Below are 25,526 nucleotides of genomic sequence, written 5' to 3' on the forward strand. Positions count from 1 at the left end.
CAGTTTAAGACTCTATCCTCTCGTCCTGTCGCTAATTGGCTGGGAGAAGAGGCCAGCCCCTAACTTCCTTCAAACCCCGAGCTAACCGTGCCAGTCCCGTGCTACCTGCTCCTATTTCCAGTGGCTCCTTGCCCGTGCCCCTCCTGCAGCGAGAGCACGGCACGTCCCACGCTCACAGCGGTCCGACCCCGGGGACCAGCTCCATCCACTCGCGCATCCCGCACCGTGGTGCCCTGCCCGGGGCATCCCCCGCCACACGCTCGAAGCTTCCCACCAGGAGAAGCCTTGGGCGCTTGGCGTAGGCGGCCCGCGCGGTGCCGCGAAGGAGCAGCGCTGACTGAACCCTGACTCCCCCGCGCCGTGCCCGGGCCCCGGAGGCCAAGGGGCTGTCTCCGCCCCCTCCCGCAGGAGGGCGGGTTCCCTGCTCCCGGTTCCCTTCTGCCGATTCCCATTTCCCGGGACGGGGGAGGGCGGGAAGGGGGAGCCGAGCGCGCGTCCCCCTCGCCGGGCGGCGCGCGCGGCCGCGGGCGGGCGGGCGGGGAGCGCGCGCGGGCGGAGCCGGCGAGTGACGCGGGGGCGCGCGGCGTAAACAGCGCGGGGGCGGCCCCGGCAGCCGCGCCGCGCCCGCGGCCCTCACGAGCGGCCTCCCCCGCCCGGGGACGCGAGCAGGAGCGGAGAGGAAAAGAAAAGAAAGGAAAGGAAAGGCGGGTGTCCCTTCGAGCAGCGTCCCCGAGAGCTTTGACGCCGCAGCCCGGCGGGGGCGGCGGCCGGGGGAAGTGCCTGGGGCGGGAGCAGCCGCCTCGGGCAGCGAATCGCGGCCGGGGCGCCGGGCTCGGTCCTCAGTAAGGCAGGCAGGAGCCCGAGCGGCGGCGGCGGCGGGAGCCGGGCGGTGAAGATGGCGACCCCGGGCATGGGCTGGCAGCAGCCGCAGCACAGCTACGGCGGCGGCTCCGCGCCCGGCGCGGGGAAACTCGGCTCGGGCTCGGCACAGGCGGGGCTGGGCGCCGAGCAGACCGCGGACCTGCACTTCAAAATGAGCAAGAAGATCGCCCAGCTGACGAAGGTGAGGGAGGCGCGCCGGCTCCTTCGCCGCCTCGGGTGTCTTCCTCCTCCGCTCTGTCTCCTTTCGCTCCTTGCCCTCTTGCGGGCAGCGATGGGCCTGGAGAGGGCAGGCTGTCGGGGCTGATGGCAAATCCGGGTGGGATGCGGCCGGCTTTGTACCCCGGAGGCCGAGCCTGGAGCGCCCTGGGTGCCCGGAGCATCCCCCGGCCGCCGCGGGCAGGAGGGCGCCGTGGTCCCGCGGGGAGAGCCCCGGCGGTCCGGGGGCCGCGGGGCTGGAGAGGAGCCGCGCACCGGAGCTGCCGCAGTACCGGCCCCGCTTCGTGGTGTCCGATCCCCTCCTGGCACAGCCAGGTATCCCGGTGTGCGGGAGCGGATACCTGACTGCGGGGCTGGTATTGGTTATTTATTCTGCGGAAACTGTGGCTTCTCTTCTAGCGCTGTTATGAGCCCTTAAGACTCGGAAGTCTCTTTAAATGGGGAAATTCAAGTGATGCTTGCCTTTCCTTTGCTGAAGTGCTGTTATTTAAGGTGTCTGGTAATAGCTTAAGTGCCTTAGAGGGTGACGGTGAAGTGTGAGAAAATTTCTGGTCTGCTATTGCTGATTGAACTGTTTTCATTATGTCATCGCCAGCCTAGAGAGAATACATTGTATCTTTTTGAGAGGCTGGAGTCAAACTAGGAGGTGTTTTTAAAGCCTATTGCTAAGGCAGGTAGGCCCAATGTTTCAGATGTGATTTAGTTAGAATAACTTGAAACAATGCTTAGATGCTGTAATCTCTCTTGTGTGATGCTCAAGCTGTAGGCAAATGGCATTAGTTAGGAAATGAGAGGCAGACTCTCTTTATTAAAGCAGAAGGAGTAATTTTTGTCTGGAATCAAATAGCTAAAACGTTTAAAGGTAATTTTAAAGCACTGTGGGAACTACCAGTATTCTTTACATGTATGCTAAAATGGATGAAGGTGACATTTCGTTGGAACTAAGAGTGAAGAGAATGAAGACTGCTGGCAGGCTCACAGTGGAGACAGTTCACATTTATGTACAGTTGATGCACCATTAACCAGTTAAAAATAGTATTTATTGTGGCACACTGTGCACCTTAATGTGTTGGAAAGCTGATAACTGAGGGGTATCTTGTCCTTGAATTCAAAGTCCAATTTCTTTTGATGCTAACACCAGTGGAACTCTTAATTCCATAAAGAGAAAAAATAAGCTGAAGGATCTCCTTGGTTTTGCTCCATGTGCATATAAATAATGAAGTAAAGCATTAAAGATATTACTACAGCTTTGTGCTCCCTAAAAGGTGTAAAAAGCACCTGAAGACCCTAAATGGGCTTAAGGCTTACCTTAAGGCCTAGGTGCATATGTAAAGTAATACTTTCAAAGAAGAATTTATATCTGTGTGTATGCCTTTGGTATATTTCCCTTACTTTCTCTAGGAAATTGCCCAGCAGTTTACAGTTTATTTCAGAAACAGCATTCCACTTCTGATGTGAACTCATTTGTGTGTGACCCATGAGTTCCACATCACTGGGCATGTGCCCTGTGCACTCTCACTTACTAGAGGTGGATGTGAGTTAATTATGGATTTAAATGCATGGTGCTGAAATATCTTGAACTCCTGTGCTGGAAAATGCAAAGACACTAAAAGTAAATTCTTTTTTTTTCTTTTTCTTTTTTTTTTTTTATTATCCACAATAAAGTTCATCTAAGATTCTATATATTGTATGCAAGTCTGTCCTGACAAAGACTTCAGATTAGTGTAAAAAAAATCTGCGAGTTGTTTTCTGCTGTGTATTTCAAATAATTGCAAACTATGTGCTCATACAAGGAGTTTACAAGTGAATTAGGCTTTTGCAGGGCTGGAGTCTTGTATGTGCAAGTCCCAATGACTTGCAGATTCTGGCGGTGTTGTAGTTTGCATGTTGTGTTCTCTTTTCAAGTTTTAGGGAGAAAGCTTGGGAAATCAGCTGATCTTCACTGGGTGAAGTTCTGGAGTGAATAATAGTGCTTTTAAATGTAAACCAAGGTATATATAAAAATACTTCTCTTGCACCTATAACAACAATAAAATTAAGACTTGTAAGGTGAGGACTAAGATTAAAGGTATTGTATAAGATGTATTTCATTAAAGTAGAGGTGCACATTTTGACAGTTTTGTAGCTAGAGGGCTCAGGTCCTACATTTCTGTTGATCTAGTTGACCTTTCAGGAAGGGAGGCTTAAAAGAATTATAGAAACTTCTGGGTAAAGTATGATCTAAACTTTCTAATCTGCTCTAGAATCTGAAGCCTGGTTTGATAGCTGGCTGCAGAAATCAGACCTTGGGAAACGACTCAAGCTACAGGGGAAAAATATGAATGTAATAAACTTAATTTCCCTAAGTGAGACTTATCTCTCAGAGAAAAATTAACTTCACTTTGCAGAAGAATCCTTGAAGTAAAGTGTTGCAAAAAAGATTTGAGGATATATCTGTTTAGGTCTTTTGACCAAATTCTGCTGTTCTAGCTTTGTCAAATGCTTACCAGCATATGTGCATAAAATTCCTCTTCAGTAATCCAGAAATTTATTGTTACGAGTACCACTTCTTAATTGTGCTTCTCAAGTTGTTTAGTGTCATATATAGGTAGTTCTTGCATGTCTTTCAACTGTTTTTAGAACTGTTTGTTCTAACTCTTCTCTAAGAGTGCCTTGAAGATATAATAATTCCCCGTGTGGATTTGGAGCAGAAGACACTTTACCAGGTCAAAACAAACCCACCAATATAGTGTGGTAAAAGAAAATCCAAATACTCATTATCCAAGGAGTACACACAGTGAAGTTATCCAGACAGCTTCTGTCTTCTGACACAAGAAGTGTGACTCCATGCATATTACTGTAATATGTGACTCCATTACTTTTGTACCGTTTGTATTATGAGCCGGGAGTAGGAGCAGAAGAAAATGCTTTCCCCACAGAGGCTGAGGGTCACTCATGAATTAAATGTAAAATTCCAAAACTAGGATTCCTCAGTTATGTTTTCGCATTACTTAAGGGAATTTGATGTTTTAGTCAAAACAATACAGGAACACAAAATAAAAGGTGAAATTTGTTTAATAACCAGATTTTTAATCAGTAATTCAGAATGAGGCAAAATAAGGTATGAATCCATTTCACTGAGCAAAACACTTCTTTAGTGCTTAACTATATTTTTACTTTTGGGTAGGAGAGAAAGACTTACTTGATTTAACTTTAATATGCTTAATTTGCAGGGGAAGGTAAAACAAGTGGTTAGAAATGCAGGTCTAAAAACACCAAGATGATACTTCATGTCATGTTCAAACACTGCAGTAGACTGTAACTGAAGCAATTTTAGGTCTTCCTCTTCAGTATAAGCTCCTTATTTTCAGACATTCTGCGAGATCTGTGTACCAGTTTGGGATAAAATAGCATCTGAGACAAAGATTAAAGCCAACAAGAAATAAACTGCGATTATGAGATTGCATATATGTGTTTGTACTACTGCATGCAGGAGAGCTAATGCAGTGTTGAATTATGCCTGCTGCAGATGAAAATATACATCTATATTTAATTAGTTTGCATAAGACAACTGTATTTAGAAAAAAAAAGCAAGGTGCTGCCATGTTTATATCAATAGGAGAGAATGGCGTTAGTTTTCACAATTTCCACAAGAGTTCAGGAGGCTTGTTTCTCATTTTGGATTTGTTGGGGTGTTGATGTGTTTTTTTTTTTCCTCTTTCTTTCTTTGTGATGTAGTTTGTAGCTTGGGTGTTTCTGATTGAGAAATCCATATCCCAAGTGTGTTGGTAAAGTCTGTTGTGAAAGTTTTGTGACATCAACATAAATCTTTGACTCCTACAGAATAGCTGCATGATTTGTGCTGGGACTATAAAAAGAGACTCTTCATTATTGGTTTGGTTGTATGATACTTGTTGCAGAAATTTTATATTAACTGCAGCAGATCTGATGGGAAAGAAACACCTGGTAGTGTTGATGGATGAGAAAATAAAACCTGGCAATGTGCGCTTGCACAAAACCACCCCAGTATGCAGGGCTGCACCAAGGGAATGTGACCAACACGTCAAGGAAACTGATTCTCCCCCTCTACTTTATTCTCCTGAGACCCCACCTGGGTGCTGTGTCCAGCTCTGGGGTCCCCAGCTCACAAAAGATGTGGACCTGCTGGAGCAAGTCCAGAGGAGGGCTCAGAAGAGGATCAGAAGGCCATGGAGAGAGTCCAGAGGAGGCCACAAAGATGATCAGAGGGCTGGAGCACCTCTCCTATGAAGACAGGCTGGGAGGGCTGGGCTTGTTTAGCCTGGAGAAGGCATGGCGGAAGCCTCAGAGCAGCCTCCCAGTACCTAAAGGGAGCCTGCAAGGGAGCTGGAGAGGGACTTTTGATAAGGTCCTGTAGCGATAAGACAAGGGGGATTGGCTTTAAACTGAAAGAGGATAGATTTGGATTAGATATGAGGAAGAAGTTCTTTACTGAGAGGGTGATGAGGCACTAGAACAGGTTGCCTAGAGAAGCTGTGGATGCCCCATCCCTGGAAATGTTCAAGGCCGGGCTGGATGGGATTTTGAACACAGTGGAGTTGTGGAAGGGAGGTTGGAATTGGCTGACCTTTGTGGTCCTTTCCAACCTTAAACTATTGTGTGATTCTGGAAGAGTCGTCTGTACGTGCCATGAAGACGATCTCTACCCTACAGTTAGCATTTTTGTCTATTTAATAAATAGAAACTGTGTAAAACATTAATGTTTTCCCTTGGTACATACTTAGAACTTGATGGTTCTGTTTTGGAAAGGTTCCAGAAAAATCAGTTCAAAGATGATGGTAACAAAGTTAACCAAGGCACATCATCCTTGAGTAAACAAGAAACTAGAATCTAAGACTCCTGAGACCTGACTTCTGTTCTCAATTCTTCCAACAGCTTCTTGCCTATATTTGGGAAAGAAAATCTTTGATTTTTTCCTATGTTAGAGAGAAGTACTTAGACAATACGCATTAATGTTGTCAATCCAGTCAGTTTCTAGGGGATGTAGATAGTAAATTTATTTCAAAGACTGAAGTGCAAATTTGATGATTTTTAATTCAGATGCTTATGGTTTTTGTTGTATGTACTCACTTTCTGGGATGGTTAAAGGTCTCCCTCAGCAATCACAGAATGCAGTTTTATGCAAGTAAGAGCTGTAAGGTTTAACTTGTATAAATGATTCTTAACAAAATGTTTCCAGTGAAACTTTGTCAGTTTTTATTTGGAAGTATTCTGCCTCAGGAAACAAAACAGCTAAACCTCTTGCAGAAGGTTCATTGTGCATAAAATTATAGGAAAACTTTTAAAAAAGAGCCTTTAAAACCAGGGAAGACATGAGAATTTAAAAATCCTGTAGAACTGTTTTGATGTTAGCTGTCATCATGTTGTAGTTGATGCCATTAACAGTTTTGTAAAAACTTGGGATTTAGCTTTTTAAGCAGCCTTATGTCATCTCTCCAATGTGTGTTAACACTGGCAGTAGGCCAGTATTTGTAACAGTTCCAGGACTGCATGAAAAGAACTGAAATTTTGAGGCGGGTGTGATTTAAGTATGCATTTTGATGTCAGTATTTTCCATATTATTCTAACTGGTAATGTGTGAACAAATATTATGTTACTGCATTAAAAATAGTAGCAAGGGCTAAAAGATCTGAAAGTTTAATATTAGATATTCAATTAATTTACATTTCTCTGGAGATATTTAACTTTGTTTTGTGTTAATTATTCCAAAGATAGCTGAAATAAGTCCTCTCAGAAGGGAGAGACTTCTCAGGTAGGAGATGAGAAACTTGCTCCAGAAATATTGTCTATCTTAAGATTTTTCTTTTTTAAATCATGCTAGGGTAGTTTATCCATCTTCCCTGTCAGACTCTTTCCATGTCATATTCCAACTCTGTCCTTATTCCGCAGTAATTATGATCTTAGCAAGGGATGTTCACAGAGAAGTTTTCTGTACCCATGACAGTATAAAGAGAAAGGTGGAACTGGGTAAAAATATCATGTTTTTCATAACATCTGATATCGTTCAGAAGAAGTAAGTAGAGTTTTCAGACTCTCAGTATCTTCTTCAGAACTTCAATAAAATCATCAGTTATTGTCCTTATCTGAATACTTTCTAGTTGATGTACTATAAATTACTTTAAAGCAGCTGCGGCTTATAATTTAGACCTGAAGAGGTCTTTCTTACCATCCACGTTTTGTAGGACAAAAATTATGGAATTTGGTGATTAATAAGGATCATATAGCTCTCAAATGGTTCTTCCCTTCATTATCATTGCAGACCTGTAAGGTGATTCTGCAGGGCTTCTATGTTGACCTGATGTGGATATATTTCAGAGCTCAGTGTTGTGATGTGTGAATTTGGGTCAATGACTTTACAGTCTTTTATCACAAGTCATCAAGGAGAAAGAAGGAGGACAAGAATGAAATATTTTGAATATAAAAAAGAAATATACTCAAATTAATTCCTTTGCTCTCCACCCACATAGTTTTAATGGTTGACTGGTAACTCAGAGTTCTTCTGAGGCTGCTGATAACTTGATGTTCTAAAGATATTTCCGGTATGTGTGTGTAGTTGAAAGTCTGGTGTTGCAAAACTGTCTGATCACACATTCACATATGTTACTAGTCTAAAATGCCTCTTTAATACACTTGTGGATATATCAGCTTCTTGGAGATTATTTTGGTTTTTTTTTCTCCTCATTTTTGAACATCCAAAAGAATAATAAAAATTAAGTGATAAGTAAATAAACTGAGGGAGAGGATAAATGGCAGCTGGGGATATAGTTTAGTGGTAAACTTGCAAGTGTTAGGTTTACAGTTGGACTTGATGATCTTAAGAATCATGAGGTTGGAAAAGATCCTGAAGATTCTATATGTATCCTCTTGTTCATTATTCACTGCCAAAATTAAATAATATAGAGTTACAAAGAGCTGGAAGACTGTGAGATATTATTGCTCTGATCTGTACTTCAGCTGTTAAATCCCATACATCAACACTTTAAGGATATTTAAAGAAAAGCTGGAAAGACGTGGATTTTACTACTAATGTCAATGTTAAGAACATCTCAACATTTAAAAATTAGAGAAGGAAGAACATTGAGGACATAAACTAAACCTGATATTGCAACACCCGGGAAGTTTAAAATCTACCAACCTTTAGCTGCTTTTATATAGGGCAATATAAACCTTATAAAAAAAATTAAGACATATTTTGAATATATATAGATTTAGGTTTTGTTGTTGTTACTGTTTTCAGCTGAGTACTGCTTTATGGAAGAAGGCTTTTGCAGTTTTCTTTTTAGATGGAAGTGCCAGTTCAGAGTTAAGAATGCAATGCTGAAATGCTTTCCTTCAGATGTAGAAGTTGTAAACTTTTATGTATATTTGAGAGAGAGAGTCTTTTATGTATATTTGACAAAGGAAATCAGTAGTTGAACTCTGTAACTGTACAAGGTATTTATAGTTAAATTATTTCATACACTTGCAAATTAGTATGGGCACAGCACTCTGAAGTACTCAATCCTGTAAGGAGTTTTGATTTGACAAGTCTTACGAAAATGTATCAGCAGAACACAGTCTGGTGGGTTTTTTGGTGTTGTTTTTTTGGTGTTGTTGGTATTGGAAATATCATGAATGTGGAAAGAATTTGTTTCAAATTGACAGACTTAACACTTCTTTAGAAGAAGACAGATTGCAATTTAATATTAAACTTGTGGTTTTGTGCATTCTTCAAGCACAGGAAAAGTGTATTTGGCAATAGCATTGCTTTGCATACTGTTTATATAGTACTGTATTGTCATGCAACCTCTTGGTTACACATAGTTTAGTTTTTAATGTCTAGAAGTACAATTAAAGGTGTATGTCTAGGTGTACAGTTAGATGTACTGCATCTAATACGTGCACAGAAGTGTTATTTTTCATAAGTCATTGTTTTGGTGCAGTGACTTCTAGCCCTGAGTAGTTCCTAAGCACTTAAATTATTTCAGTATCTCATCCTTTGAACTCAGGCTTTGGCTTTAATAAAACCAGTAATTTTGTCAGTGGCACTACTGTTTTTCACCCTTCCAATTCTCCATTGAAGCTTCATTGTCCTGTGACCTGTAAAATGGAGGAGGGCATTACCTTAAAATAGTCACTAACTTTTTCTAGCTGTTTGCAGGCTTGTTGCTAAATAAACCCAGCAAATCTCAACATAATATTATGAAATCAGATGTATATGTCTCTTGGCTGATACAAGTTTGGCAGTAGTAAGCCAGGCATCTGTGTATTCTTCTAATGACTGATGTCATACCAGTAACCAAAGGCATTGCATTCCAAAAATAACCAGAGAAACAAAACAGTCTGAAGCTATTCACCATCTTGTCCTACTTAATGCGTATTACCTGGTTCTGTTTCCTCAGCCAGGCTCTTCTAACTGAATCTAGAAGGCTAGGAGGAGGAAGAAGAACCTTTTGCTGAGGTTGTCACTTGACTCAGATCAAAATGACAGCTTTTAAAAATAGCTAATGTTAAAAAGTTCATGAAGTCCTTCTTCAAGATGCTGCCATTAAATGAAAGACGACCTTTTAGCTGCAAGAAGTAGTATGAGGTGAATATGCGAAGTACTCATTTTCTATTTTAATTTTTATGAGATTAAAGTAATCTTTTCATCCAGTGTCCTAAAATTTAATTTCTAGAAACCTGAATTGTAATGTGTTCAGAAAACAGGTGTGCCATAATCCAAAGATTTGTATTTGAACAGTGTTTTTGCTCACAATGTGACTGAAAGCAATAACTTCTAGTAAAGGGTATCTGACGCTGCCTTCTCAGATCTAGTATTTTGCATTATGGATGCTGATGTGTTTGGATAGGTTGTACTAAAATGTATTGCAGTAATCTTCTGTGACTGCCTTTGTCCTTTTAAAATTTGACAAATGAAGATAATGGGAAATTATTTCTTTAATAAGGATTAAGGAAAAGGACTTGATTTTTTTTTTTTAATTTAACTGCTTTGTGTAATTGTAAGTGTAGGTTTCACACTTACTATATAGTTTATTGTAGCTGGTTGTAATAAGTAATCAATTGTATGTTTATACATAAAAAAGGCAAAACACCTTGAAAATCTTTGCATGCCTTTCTTCTCAACATTAAGCTGTCTTATCAACATAACTCATTTATTGAAGAAAATACTTTGTTGTGACACAAATGGTAGAAATTTATTTGAAATTTTGGATTCCATTATTTTGTCTGTGTTGTTCACTAGCTTTCAATCTATTGTGTAGCGTTATTGTGTTAACTTTGAGTTATATGTCTTATATGTCAGTCCTTTCCCCAAAACCCCTTCTCTTTTTTTCTTTTAAAAACATATGTCCGTTTGCTTTATGCTGAGGCTGTACTTGGACACAAAGCTCAGTTTACATATTCCTTGAGCAGACCTGGAAGTGTTCTGTGGCCATTCTTTCTATTCCTATGATTCTTGTCTTCATTTATTTCCATGCTGTGTTTCACATCCTGTGAATGGTCCACACTGTGGATTGAAAAGGTATATATGGCAGTTTGGTGTATTAGGTATATTCTGTCTTGCCTCCAAATATCTGATGCATGAGATCGTAATTCTTATCACGTTGGGCAGACACTGCTTTAGGAGATGTGTTCTGAACAAGTGAAGAGCCTGAAGCAAGTTTAGCCTCTGTTGGTTTGCATTCTTTTCCGTAGCTCTGAGTTTGTACTCTAGAATAAACTAGATTTCAAATACCAGATTGTTGGGAGGGTGAGGAGTGTTGTTTGTTGCTGGAGTTTTTTGTTTCATTTTGGGTTTGTTTTTTTTTTTTTTTACTAAGCTGTTTGTGTAATAGAGTATTTTCCTCTAATGGAGATTTTAAAATGTTTTGGGATGAGGTCTTGTTGTGGTTTGTTTTTTGTTTCTGGGATTTTTTGTTTTCTGGGGTTTTTTTTCCCTTATGCATCTATGCTCCCTGGTCCTGAGGGAAATTAAATTTCCTGCTTTCAAAAAAGCGTAGCTTGGTAAAGTCGTAGACAGAAGTAACACACCTTCTCACTCTAGAATATTAAAAAAATTACATACTGATCATAAACTCCAGCTTCTCTATGGGCCTATATGAAATTTTGATAAAGTTGGTCCCTTCATTCAAGTCCTAACTCACAAGTTACGTTCAACTCTACATTAATTACTAATCTTGACCCTCATCTCTTCCCGCATATAGAAGAGGAATTCTTAAAAGAAAAAGGAGACTTTATTAAAGCTTTAGAAAGAAATGAAGACAATTCTCTGGTCTTGAAAGCATAAAACCCAGTCACTTTGTCAAAGAACTAAGAATAGGCTTAAGTTTACCTACAAGAACTAATTTTATCAAGGAACACAATCTATATATACTTAGTGAAGTGTGAGGCTGTGTGTTTCTTGGGAGAATTGTGAGGCTCTCCTATTGGGAAGAGGAGCCTTGGCAGACACTTTGCCTGTGGGCTGCGCGGGGGCTGTGTTGAATTTTTCTCCTTAGCCGTGTTGCCCCTTGGCAATGGGGGTGGGTGGCAGCCACAGCTCTCCATGGTACCGAGTGTGGGGCTGCCTCCACACCTTGTCCTCACCGGCAACCAAGTCTGCCTTGGTTTATGCAAACCAGTACATTTCCCTGCTGGCAAAGTCTCATTAGAGGCCCAGCTTATATAACTACAATTTCCCAAATGTTTTATGTAGTTGGTGTGGCGAGCTATAACATTGATTCTGCTGAGCACGATGGAGGTAAGTGCAGTGAATTATTTCTCTGAAAGTATGTGCCATGCTGTTTTGTAGTGTCTTCCCAGAAACCTAGCAGAATAAAAAAAAAAAAAGGACAAATAAGTGAAAATTAAAACAGGCACTGGTATTTTTCAGAGTTCTGTCTGTTAGTAAATTAAGTAATGTTTGAGGATATTTGAATGAACAGCAGCATTTTCTTAATTTTGTCAGGACTCTGAAAGAGGGGTTTATGTTTGATTTTCAAAAGCTGACTTACAGAATATACAACAAAAAAAGGATTAAATATTTGGTTTTATTCTGTTCTGAAATAACTGCATTTTTAGCTTATAAGGGTCTTAAGCTGGAAATGCAATTGTCATAAAATTCGCTAAAGATATGTCTTTTATTTCTGGATGTTGCCCAATGTATTTTAGGTTCACAAGTACTCAAAATAAGAGTAAATTTCCTATTGAAACCACATACTACTAAAACCCCTTACTTTGATGATTAATCAAAAACAGTGATCCAGGTTTGTAAGATGAGCACCATTTTCACCCTTTTCCTCCACTTAGGTGTTACTACTTCCTGTTTTGGGAAATTCCGAACTTAATATTACTCTGCTGAGAGAAAATTCCTTTGTTTATATGTGGAATAATTTTGTAGAATGAGGATCTCTAGGGATCTATATACCTGAAAGGCTAAAATCAGATATGCAAGTATTTAAGAAATAAATGTGAAAGGAAATGCAGCTCTGAGACAAACACAACTTGAGAACAGCCCCTTGGCCTGTCCTGTTTTCCTTGCAGCAATTGAAGGTCCAGTCATATAGCAGATGTGTCAGCTATAGTCTAGATAGGTGATTAGAGGGTAAATGGGATTCTTTCACATAGTGAGGCAGATTGGGAAATTTATACATCTGTCACTAAATATTTTTATTTCTTCAGTATGTTTCTCAAGATTTAACTGTCTTGGGAAATTGTCTGAAGCTACTATGCTATGGATTTGAAATGTTTTTTTCTGGCATAACCTGATTGATAGAGGTTGCCAGAACTGAAAAGGGGTTTTGACTTGGTGTTGGCACTGCCACACCTATCCCAGCACAAGGGTATTGATTTGTGGTTGCAAGTACATCCCAAGGCAGCATGTAACAGGAGGAAATAGTTGTTTCCAGTTGAATGAATAATGAATTGGGATACACAATGAATTAGCTGGATACTTTGCTTTGAGTTCTAGAGTACTTTACGTCTGGTTCTGTGACTGAAGACTGCCCAAAATATAGGAAGTATACTGAAAACTTAATGAAAACGCTGGAAAACTAAGAGATACAAGCACATGTCTAACTTTTTATCTGTAAAATGAGACATTTCTGAAATATACATAGCTCTGGTTTTATGCATAAAGCTTGTTCATTTTTAATGAACTTACCATAAAAAAAGCCTTACACATTCATGGAAGAGATTTTGTTTCGGAAGCTGTATTGTATGCAGTCTCTTTAACCTTTAAACTATATGTAGAAAGCAATGGAAATCCTCAAAAAGTATAGATTAAAATTAGGGGGAGGATCTGCTGGAAACAGAGCTAAATATCAAAAACGTTCATCTTTATTAGAATCTTTCCTGACTCTGTAATGGAAGCAGTGGTGAATTAGTAGCTGAAGATACTTGTGCTTAGTGTGTAAAAGTGATGTTAAAAACCAACCAACAAACCAAAGCTTAAATGGTATTTGCTAGCTAATTTGGAATTCAACTTTGAAAAAAGTATTAGAAAACTTAAGCAAATTTGCTGTTAACTGTTCAATGCCATAAGTCTGAAAAACAAATTGTTCCATGCTGTTTCTTAACAAGTTAAGATGTGAGTTATAATTTTTTGTATTGAATTACAGCTGGTGTATTGATAGTTGCATTGTACATAGAATAGTCTTAAAATGGGCCTTGGAATGATATATCAGTGTGTTCTTTGTATATGAGTTACATAGATAATTCTTAAATTTTTGTCTTAACTAATTGTGTATTTTGCGATATGCCACCAACTTAGCTTATTTTTTGTTTCCCTTATTGTGTAAAAAGTGGAAGATTTCTGCAGCAGTAGTCAGAACTAAGCATGTTTGTGTGAGAGACTGAATATATATGTGCTGGCAGGTGCATGATACAGACCTGTACCCACCCGAGGCCTTGAGCTAATTATTTAATGTGAACTTGCACACAAGTGCTCAGTGGTTGCTTTTTTTTTTCATTTCTCACAGATCTACTTGTTTGATTCATATGTATTCCTTGATTTAAGACTGCCACTGATTTCTCATTTGTTGAATTTAATAAAGGAAGTAATAGATGCTGAAGAAAGAAGACTTAGTGTTCCTTTAATCATCTTTATCATATTAGCTATCAAAGATTTTCTTCTTAAGCTAACTAATCACAGTGAAAACTTGAGGTCTCCATGAAGATTCTTATTTGACTGACCCATCAGGTGTGGGGAATTTTTGTTGGAAGTGAAAAATTCTGAACAGTCTTAACCTACGGAATTCTGTATGATGAATTGCTTGAAGAGTAGCAGTTAATGTCTCTCATTTTATGTGGAATAAAGTATTGTGAAAGAGGCAAATCTGGCAAATCATTTACAGTATAAGTACTCTTAAAATAAGAGTATTGTATTCCAGCTGCCAAGCAGAAACAATAGTAGAAGCCTTTATTACAATTGCATGAGACAAGTTTTTAAGAACATTCACTAGGGTAGCTCTCCAGAAGGTTATCTCACTTATGAAGTTTTGGTTCAGCTGGATAGCCATAATAAGAAAGTATAGCTGTTGGGCTGAGTGTTCAGGATTCTACTTTTACTGTATTTAATGGGATGAATAGAAAAAAGAGATGCTTTAGGAAAAAGCAGTATAATTATATGCTTTTATAAGAGCATCAATTTTCTTGTAGGTCTCTGATGGAGATACTACCATTTTCCTAGTTATGTATATGCATTTTTTTCCACTTCTTTATTGAATGATTTAGAAAACTTGTGGTGGAGGGGACTGCACAAACTTTGATTAGATACTATGAGGAAGAAATATATTTAGTCTTTTTTATTTTTTTTTTTGGTACAACTTTTTAAAGGAAATTTAAAATCAGTTACATCTCCACTGTTCTTTGTTGTGTGGCTGTGAGTCTTGTCCAAGTGTGTGCTAGACAAGTAGACATTAAAGTAGACTAAAAGCTAGCTGAACCTCTGGACTTTGTGGTCAGTTGTGTGAAGCCCACCTGAGGGCTGGTCACTAACAGTGTGCCCTAGAGGCCAGCGTGTTTAACATCTTTGTTATGAGCTGCATGATGAGACAGAAGGCACACTCAGCAAGTTTGTGCCCAGTACAAAAGTGGGACAAGGGGTTATAAAACAGATGGGTGTGCTGCTATTCAGAGCTGGACAGGCTGGAGGAGTGCACTGACAGGGACCTGATGCAAAGGCCTATCTGGGGCAGCGCAGCGGGGACGTGGTTGGAATCGACTGGCTGGAAAGAGCCGGGCCGTAAAGGCCCCGGGGTTCTGACAGACACGGGCTGAACGTGGGCCAGCAGTGTGTCTCTGGCAGAGAAGGTCAATGGCACACTGGACTCTGTGGGAATGAGTGTCACAGCAGGTCAAGGGAGGTGATCCCTCCCCTCTGCTCCACACCTGGACTGCTGGGTCTGGTTTGAAGGCTCCCCCATATGAGGGAGTCATGGATGTACTGGAGCAAGTCCAGCAAAAGGCTGCTGTTTTGAGGAGACTGGACCATCTGTCATACTGGGAGAGGCTGAGAGATGCAACTGTTTAGCCTGGAGAAGGGAAGGCTCAGGGGGATCTTATGAATGTGTGCGTACACCAGATGGTGAGGAGTAAAGAGGACTGAGCAGGCATATTCTTAGTGGTGTCTCATGAAAACATAAGGCAATAGACACAAACAAAAACACAAGAAAACACTTTTTTTTTTTTTTTTTACTGTGAGGATGGTCGAATTCTGGCACAGGCTGCCCGCATATGTTGCATCGTTGTCTTCCTTGGAGACATTCAAAACCCACTTGAGCAAGGCCCAGCGTAGTCTGTTCTAGCTGACCCTGCTTTGCTCAGGGTCTAGGTTATACTAGCTAACCACCAGATGGGTCTTGTGATTCTGTATACACGGTGTTTCTATAATAGCTACTGTGTTGAACCTGTAAGTTGTGAGTGTCACATGCCAAAACTAACAGTCGTTATTGTGTAACTGTTGAGATGCAGCTAGGAATTACAATTTTTTTCCATTGCATGATTGGTACCTGTAGGTTACTGGAAAGTATCCCAGTAGGCCACTACAGATTTGTCCTAGATTCATCTTGGGCTTGGCTTTGAAAATAAACTTGGACTCTCAGCTGTGTGACTGTGCTACCTTCTGCTTACTTTGATTTTGCTTCCATAACATTAAAAAAAAAACCAACAGTCTAATTAGTGATAAGACTTAGCATGAACATGGATTTTATTTTGTTGGTTAAAATCTTGACTTTTTTTCCAGAGGAAAGAAGAGAAACTGCTTCAAGGTAGTTTCTTTCTGGAAAAGTAGCTCAACTTCTTCTGCAGTTATTAAAAATTCCATGATTCTGGTTGGAATTTCCTTTATTTATTCTGGAAACTTAGCATTAAATCTTCCAGAGGTGGTTTGTAGTTAATGCCTTCTTGAAAAGGGAAAGATGCTGTAGATAAAAATATTGTGTTGGGAGTCTTGCTGTATGTGTTTTTCACTAATATTTCTTTCCTGTGGAACTGTATATTTGCTTTCCTTCCTTTAACAAGTCTGGAAAGTAGAAAATCAATTACGAGCAAGCAAAGGATTTGTTTTCCAGTCTGCTTTTCAAAACACTGATGAAGAGTTCTTCTTTGATCCACTAGTGGTGTATTCTTATCTGCATGGTCTCATCGGCTGTGAGGAACCACTAGATACACAAATTGTATAGAGTCTATAGAAATTCTTGAGGAAATTAAACCCAAAATAGATCAGGCATTGAGAGGACAAGACTTGCAGGCAGAGAGAGTGCAAAAATGAACTTTGTTTCGGTGGGGAAGAGGAAACTGGGAAAACCTTTTCTCTGGCTTGTCATACAGTTCTGCTATTTTTTTGGGAAAACAGAATACAAAAAAAACCTTTTGCTAATGCTTTCATCAGCTCAACACTTGAGGACTCTTGAGTAAGAATGAATAGTGTGTATGAGTGATAACAATGCTGACTATGCCTTTCTTTCAGGTTTACAAGCAAACTAAGAGGAAAAGAGATCATCTTTCTTTAGTGTCAACTTCATTTACAATTATCCAGAAGTACTTGTGACATTTTCAGGTGATGGCACTCAGAAATATTGCTTTGGATATTCTCTAGAGGAGATTTCGAAATGGAGATGCTTCATTTTACTTTACATTTCTGCAATTGTTGTTCTGCCTCTACCATCCCTGCTTTCCTTTCTTCCCCCCCCCTTGCCAAATAAAAGAAAAAACAAATCCCTTTCATTCTAAATATTTAAAGCCAGTTCCCAATATTAGTGGGTACTTCTACAAAAATTATGTTTTCCTAAAAAGCAGGACAACTCAGCTTGCATATCCTTAGTGATTAAAAAGCTATGTGTTTCTAAGCCATGTATTGAAAAATCTAAAACCAGGCAATGACCAGACAGGTTTTCATTATAAACATCTAGTGAAAAATAAATATTTAAAAACATGACACTTCAGATGGTGAAAGTTAATAGGGGGTTGGATTTGGAGGTGAAATGGACTAAAATTTAAAGGAAGTTTATAGTATTGAACTATAATGAAAGTTAGCTTGAATGGTAAAGCAAGGAAATAGATTTAGAAGGAAATGGGACAGTAATTTTTTAGAATTTGGATTATTTTGAGTGTTATGACTTAATCTACCTAGTACAGATAACTACACAACTTAAATGTTTCTTTCTGATGAAAATACAGTAGGTGAAAGTACACATGATGTGATTGTATGAAGGATAATTTAGCCCAGTTTAGCAAAAAGGGGAGACTTAAATTATAATTGATATCAATATAATTGCTTATGACTGGGTTAGATATTACTTATAGTGGCCCTTAAAAAATACTTATTTTAGAACAAAATAGAAAAACTTAAGCTTTGCTTTCTGACAATAAATGGAATCAGGTGACTAATCTTACCCCTTTTATATGATTGGTTCTTTTCACTCCAAATTGAGATTCTCTAAGTGTGATGGATTTATCATAGAAATATACTTTGCAGAAAATTTCAAATTCTGTTCATCCTTTTAGGCTCTCATTGCTTCAGTGTCAGTGAATGTCATCCTTTAAGGCATTTGACCCTACTGAAGAGAACCCACTTCCTTAGTGCCATCTCTCATCTTTTGCACCAAAAGGCTGTTTTTCTATTGTGGATGGTTTTTCAAGGAGTAATATGACTTTGCTTTTTGTTAAGAAAATGAATAATTGTTGAATTAGAAACTATATTTTCCTTCGAAAAATACCTAGAATGAGAAAAATTTCTTAGTGACGTCGGGGGAAAAAATTCCAACTTCATAAACTATGTCTTGACTGACCATTAGGGATGTAATTTGATGATACTAAATACAGAAATTGAAAAAAGAAAGGATGCGCTTACTATAGCTAGCAGGTGATTAAAGCAGATGAAAATATGGCATCTCTATGTTCTCTGTAATACAGTTCTGAAACAATGCTGATGATTTGGGATGAACAAATAATTTTTAAGTCACAGTGCTGAAGTAGTCTTAGAGGCATAAGACTACTTGTCTTTTTGATAACATTTGTATAGTAGAGCTCTCCTTATCAGTTAAGTTTGAGGTTTGAGGTTTAGTACCACTCAATTTGATTTACAAGTTGGTTGTGTTTAAAGTGGTTGAGTTTAAAAATAAGGGCTGATTTTCAAGGAGCCATTACAAAACATTTAAACTGTTTTCTGCTAGAATTTGTTCCCATTCTGACTAACTTTTGAAGCTTTTTCTAAACAATTTTACCCTCTTTCATAACAGTTTTTCTTCAACGTATTCTTGTGTTGTATTAAAACCTGTTGTCGTGAAAATATTTTTGATGTCATAATGAGATTGAAACTTAGATTAAACCCTATTTTGACTTATTCTGCAAGCTGTTTTTACACTTTGGCACAGAAAGCAAACTTATGTGCAGCTAACAAAAGTAAATGTCTCAGTCACACAGGTAATAAATATATTGCTTAAAAATCGCTCTGTTTGAGAGCAGTGCAACATAAATGTGCAGAACTGGATTGCCGAACCCTGTAAACTTATGTAACTCCATTAGAGACAGCAAAGCCAGTGTAGAACAGCTGAGCATTTCTCTCAGAAATAGATGTCACGTAGTAGCCAAGTGGGGGATTAAGTGCCAGGTCATACAAAGCACTGATGGTGATGTCTTCCCTAATTTGGTTTGTAGTAAAGAGTTGCACTTCACTTCTATCCAGCTGTTTCTTGTCTTTCTGTCAAGGTCTTCAAGTCTACTTTTTTCTGCCTGGAAAAATTATTTTGGTTCTGGCTTGTACATATGATTCTGAGGTGTTCTACTCCTGAAAATTGGTTGAATTCAATCTGGCCACTTGCCTGTCCATCTGCAGCATTCTTTAATGGCCATCTTGGCCACTGACTAGAGATGTCTAGTGCATACCAAACCCATCTCTCATAGTCCTGTGATATTATCTTGATATAGCTCTTCCCATTTAATTGGTATTTCTTGTTTGCTTGACATCACAACTGCTTGTTTTGTACCTGAATTTTTGCCTCAGCTGAAGCTATTCTGAAGGTTGTTTCATGTTTCATAGAGGCATAAAATCATTAATGTGGGGAAAGGTGTCCAAGATTGAGTCCAGCCTATGACCAAACACCATTATATCAACTAGACCATAGCGCTAAGAGCCATGTCCAGTTGTTTCTTGAACACCTCTGGGGATGGTGACTCCACCACCTCCCTGAGCCGCCCATTCCCATTCTTGACAGCCCTCTCAGTGAGAAATTCCCCCTGATTTGGGTGGTGCAGCATGTCTGTCTGTCACACTTTAGCCAGATCATGATTCTTTTAAAAGACTTTTTAAAGTGAACTATGTTTTTCCTCCTTTTCCCTCTTTTTTATTTTGATACATGTTTATAAGAGATATTGGCTCTTTTTCTTTCTCAGAAACTGGAGTACAGTTATTAAATTCCTTTGTTCCATTATAATTCGTTGTGGTGAGGAAAATACCCCACTTTTCCCTTTTCTGCAGCACATCCAAAATAACCATGTAAGGAAAAAAACGAATTTTCTGCTAACTATATCAGGATGCCGTCTGTCCTTATATCCAGTATTATATTTACTCTGCTTAATGGAATAGGTTTGCCCCAGATATCTTTCTGTCACTCTCACATATGTGCTGGTGCCTCTGTCAAATCCCCTTCTGGTCGTATTTCACTGGTGGACCCAGTCTTGGAAGCACTCTGCTGCTTAGAGCAGAAGGAGCAGCAGGGCCTGATTGCCCACTTGACCTCTTGTCATGGGTGAGATCCTTCTTGGTTCTCTGCTGATTGCTAAAATCACTTGTAGGATCGCATATTGTTGTGTCCTGGCCCCGAGGCCTCAGGTTTAAACCACTCCTGACTGCCTGGCTTCTGTACTTGTGAATTCATTCTCATGTTGCTGCTCAGCGTGTTGGGCTCTCAAAAGAGGTGCAGGTAATGTGCTCCCCTTGTTGAATCTGATTGCAGAGTGCTCTGCAGCTGTAGCTTTACCTGCTGCCTTGATTTTGATTTGTGTTACCTGATTGATAAAGGCTATCCCTGTTCCTGGATTTGGACCAAAAGCATATTTCCAAGATAGCATAAAGCTCCTGATGAGCTCCCAAAAAGCCTCTTATTTGCTGTCTGGTACAGCTCTAGGAGAAAGGCCACAGTGAATAAATGACCTATTCAGCCATGCTGACCACTCTGTCCCTGTGTCGAGGTGTGCTCTGCACTTCTTCTTTGAGTGGGACATCTCCTCCCCCACGATTAATTGGACTGTGACATGTCTTTTTCTGATAATTGAATTTTAAGGTACAGGCACTGTAATAATTTATAAACATGCTGAGCTGTAAATGCAAGCAGATATTTTAAACGAGTAGGATTTTCAGACAATTCAAAAGAGTTAATATTTCATTGTGGGCCATACACAAATAAACAAAACACAGGCAGGACTGTAAGTCAAGTTAAATGTGATACTGATCTGTATTTGGCAGTTCTGAAAGTAGAAATGGATTATCAGCACATCAGATCACAGGTACTTGAGGAGCAGGTATTTAGGAGCATGAAGAAAGCTCCTCTAAGTGTATGGGCCCCTGTGAGGTGTTATACCTACTGTATATAGTATTAAACACCAGGAAACCTGAAAATAAAAAAATTGTTTTTTCCCTGTGTTTTATTCTCAGTGTAGATGTTTGTGAGTGGTGCATGGCTTGGATTTACCCTCTTTTACAGAAAATTAGGTGTCTATCAATAAGTGTGAAAATGAATAAGTTCTTATCCAAAGGTAGAGCCCTAGGTAGTAGTGGATATCTGTTAATGCTCAATACTTAGAAATCATGTTGAGCTTCACAGTGTCATTCTCTAAATAATTAATTGTAAACAAAAGTCATTAGATATTGCTTTGGAAAGCTAGTTGCTGTAATAAAAATAATCCAGTATTTGTTTCCAGAGTTTCTAAAGGACTAAAATACTGAATTTTACTTAGGTATTGAGCTAACACAAGAATACTTAGGTATTGAGCTAACACATGAAGACTGTTGAATAGCATAAAGGATATTTTAATAATAAATTTTATGTGAAAGTGTGTTTTTTAGGAAAAAAAATCAAGTTCTTGCCCTCTGTGCATTTTATCTCAAAGGAAGACTGGTGTAGTTAGATCAGCTTTTTGGGGGGTGGATGCTTTTGGCAAGGAGCATTCCTTTTACAGCTGCAGACCATATTTGTCCCTTCCCTGCTCATTGTGTTGTGCCCCTAATGCACTGGCCCAGGTATTTAGAAAGACTTGCAGTGAGCCATGTAGCTGAAGAACACCTGTCTTCCCTCCACCTTTTCTGTAATTTCTAAGAAATCCTGACCTAAAGGTCTAGGCTTGTTTCTGTGTTTGTTGTCAGTAATACAAAGATCTTGATTGACAGAGCATCATCTATTTGTGAGATTTTCCATAAGGAAAAGATCTTTCTAGATAAATGGGTGTTTTTTAAAATTTAAATTAAAAAAAAAGAAAGATGGGCATACATAGGTTTTGAGGTTTGTGGGTTTTTTTGTATACATGTTATAACTGTCTGTCTACTTTTGTATGTAGTAACACATTTGTAATACTGTACTCTGCAATTGTGGTCAGCTTTTATGAAAGGCAGTTTGAAGTAGCTTTGAAGTACTTTCCTATATCATTGTATTCTTATAATGTGCCAAGGAGAAGAAATTTGTCCTGTAAAGCAAACTTTTCCTGGCTATTAAGTTGGGCATTTTATTTTGTCTTAAATTGATCATATTATGCAAATTTTAAATGCTGATATATAAATCTATCTCATTTTTTGGACATTATTTGGTCAACTGAAGGAAAAGGGGAAAAATTGATGCAATACCTATTGTACCAAAAAACATATGATTGTTTGGGACTATCATAGAGGAAATATTTCTACATAAAATTAATTAATAGTAATGCTTGCAATTTTTTTAAGGTTTCTGACTGATTTTGTAGGCTGAACTTTTCTGTTTGCTGCACTTTTTACTGTTTCTCAGTATATGTTACTACTTCCTATGTGAAGTAATTCTTACTTATCTTACCTACAGAGAGCAGGGATGGGTCAGGCTTATTGGTCCACATCTTATAAATCATTGGCAGGTTATGCACAAGCATTTCTTGTTGGCACTGTCCTTGTGTGGTTCATTCCAGAGACAGGCAGCACTGGCAAAATCTGGGGATGCCTCTGGAGGCTCTGGTGTTTCAGGCAGGTGTTCAGGCAGCAGCACCCTGGGAGCACTGGGGACACAGCAGTTCCCCTGAACAAGGCTGAACATGGTACTCTTACCCAGGGACCCACACATCAAGTCTGAAGTGGAGGTTTACCAGTCATAAGATTGATTGTGTAAGATGGGAAGTGATGTTTTTTTCTCATAGGTATCAGCTCTTGTTTTGATGTAAAATTAGAGAAAATGACCCATGCACATTTCTTGGGGTATTTTCATAGAATCATAGACTGTGGTTTTCTGTTCTGCAAAAGAATTTGCACTCAATTCTAGTGTTAAGGTGAATTACACATTTGTAATTAGAATAGCATTCTATCCCAACTAAATTGCTGTCAGGAGCAGATGACCGAAGTACAGCTGACCATGTGAGAATTGGTCAGCTTTCCAATCCCTAACATCTGGTTTGGAGTAAAAAGTATTTCTCAGCCAAACTTTCAGCCACAAGCAAAGTGGAGCAGGAATTGTTGTTTGTATTCCGTGTAGTTTAAAACACCAAAGCTAGCGTATGATCTGACTTGTTTCACTTTACCATTTAGAACATAACTAAACAATAATTATTGACATAACCAAGGTTATTGCTGTTGTTGATACTAATTTACTCTGTTGTAGTTCTTCAGATCGATGCACACAGTATTTCAGTAGGTTTTCATTAATAATTAAGTTACTGTTCTGTATAAAAAGTATTAGCTGGCAATCTCAGTATCCTTAGAGTATGGTTCAGTCTGTCCCTCTGACATGGTATGCTGAATGAAAATGGAATAAAGCATGATTTTTTTTTCCTGTCATGTGATAAGAATTTCTATGTGCAGTTAGAGTAGAGCTGAAAAAATATGAATTACTCAAATAAGCAGTTTATGGGTCTTAGTATTAAGCAGTTGTACTAAAAAAGCTGCAGGGATTTTTAAATAATTTTAAAAAGCATTTACAAGCATGCTTAGTAGGGATTCATGCTCTCATTTAAAAACAGAGAGTGCAAAACTGTTATCTACTTACCTCCAATGTTTATAACCTTCTTGCTTTTCAATTTTCAGAAACTTACTTGAGAAGGAGCTCTTGATTTTAGTTAGAACTTTAAATGTATTCATTCGCTCCAAGGTACTTCAATTTCTGCTTGCGTTTCATTGAAGTGCTTTTAAGTTGCTTTTGCTTGTTAGTACAGACTTTTTTCCCTGTGTTCCTGTGTTAATACAGTGGGTCAAATTCTCAAAGATAAGATCTGATACAGCTATTCTATTTCTTTAAAAATAGTGAGGTTTATAGTAATCTGATGGAGCTGGAATTCAGGCTGCTGTAAGGCATATGTTATGATGAAATATTCAGTTGCATGCATTGTATTTTTGCATTTCCCATAAGATATGAATGCCCTTCTTTTAGAGTACGAGTTGTGCTTGAATTTGAATTGAATTTGTTGCTGTTAGGTGCTTTTAGTAAGGAGCAAGTCAATAATGAGAATTTGAAGATATCTTCCGAATGTGGCATTGCACATGGATTTATTTTTCACTTGGACTTTTCAGTAAGCTTTCCACTGCTAAATCATAATACCCTTGAAAATCCTTTATGATTTATACGTTCTGCAGATCGTAGTGCTGCATAACTTGAGACTGGAACACTGCCTGAAGTGAAAAACATTATGGCACTTCTGTGCACAAGGACGAGAGTCAAGGGCTGTTTGGAGTGTGGGATTTGACCTAGTGTTCTGCAATTGCTTATTATAATGACCTGATCCTAAGTGTGAGATTTATTTTTATAGTACTTTTTAAACTATATTTTACACTTCTCTAACCAAAACTGAAGCCTATTCATGCAAGATAGTGCGTATAACATTTAGATAAACCCCAAAACCTCTGTTTTCAAGTAATTTTTAATTTGAACAAAGTTGAACACTAGACACCATTAAACCAGCAGGGAAATAAGCCTTTGGGATCCAATAGCTGAGACTGTTTGCTGGTACCAGGAGGGAGGTGAAAGCTTCATGATCAGAAGTTACTGTTGGCATCACCAAAGACAATAAGAGTATAGAAGGTTAAAACCTTGGGGGAAGGGCATTTCAGTGATAGTTGTGATTTTGCTATTGAGATTGCATGTGGTTTAGTTGTCATTTTTTGCAATGTTTTGTTAGAGTTTTGTGAGTCTCTGTACCATGAAGCTCCTTCAGAATAGGAAATTTTATTTTATTTCTTTTTATCTGGGGAGGAAGAAAGCCAAAAGTGTCCTTGATACCTGCAGATATGTAAGTAGTACTAAAAACAAGTTGCCAAACCTATGGAAAACCTATGTTTTTTTCCTCTTTCGTTAAGTAGCGTGTACATTTGTTAAAAAATTGAATTAGAATAAGTTAAAAGTGTTTTTTGTGACATTTTTAAGTTAATTTCTTTCTATATAAAGATAAGTGAGGCTGGGGGGGGGTGGGTTTTTTACATCTAATGTTGCTTCAGAACTTTTATGTTTTTCCTTTTTCTTTTCAATTGTAATTTAAAGCCTGTCCTTTTGGGATTTTGTGGTTCAGGTAACAGAATGGGGTATGTTATTTCAGGCATAAAATTTAGAATAAATTTAGACTAAAATGCATAAAAGGCATAAAATCTAGAATAAAAGTCTGGACTTTTGTTCAAATAAACAAAGGAACACCATGGCCTAAGTCTTAAATCTACTCTTTCAATAACTTTTTTGAGCTTCATAGCTCATCTGAACACTTGACTGTAGACACTTTTCTTTAGTCTGTAGCATAGA

The 25,526-nt window shown here is 38.8% G+C and overlaps 1 protein-coding gene across 10 annotated transcripts in view; it reads left to right on the forward strand.

Annotated features, from left to right (window-relative positions):
- Positions 1-674: 674 nt before the first annotated feature.
- The window catches only part of FAM184A (family with sequence similarity 184 member A), a 74,458-nt gene continuing 49,606 nt past the window's right edge, over positions 675-25,526 (forward strand). For 3 of the 10 annotated variants that reach the window (XR_010783381.1, XR_010783380.1, XR_010783382.1), the window contains exon 1: positions 675-1,063. Coding sequence is in view for 7 of the 10 variants with exons in the window: in XM_066547083.1 (XP_066403180.1) it covers positions 896-1,063 (168 nt within the window). In the remaining 3 variants the exon portion in view is untranslated. The remainder of the gene's footprint in view (positions 1,064-25,526) is intronic. The other 7 variants (XM_066547077.1, XM_066547078.1, XM_066547080.1 and 4 more) reach the window with 5 other exon arrangements.

This window comes from Molothrus aeneus, chromosome 3, assembly GCF_037042795.1.
Source record: "Molothrus aeneus isolate 106 chromosome 3, BPBGC_Maene_1.0, whole genome shotgun sequence".
Lineage (NCBI taxonomy): Eukaryota > Metazoa > Chordata > Aves > Passeriformes > Icteridae > Molothrus > Molothrus aeneus.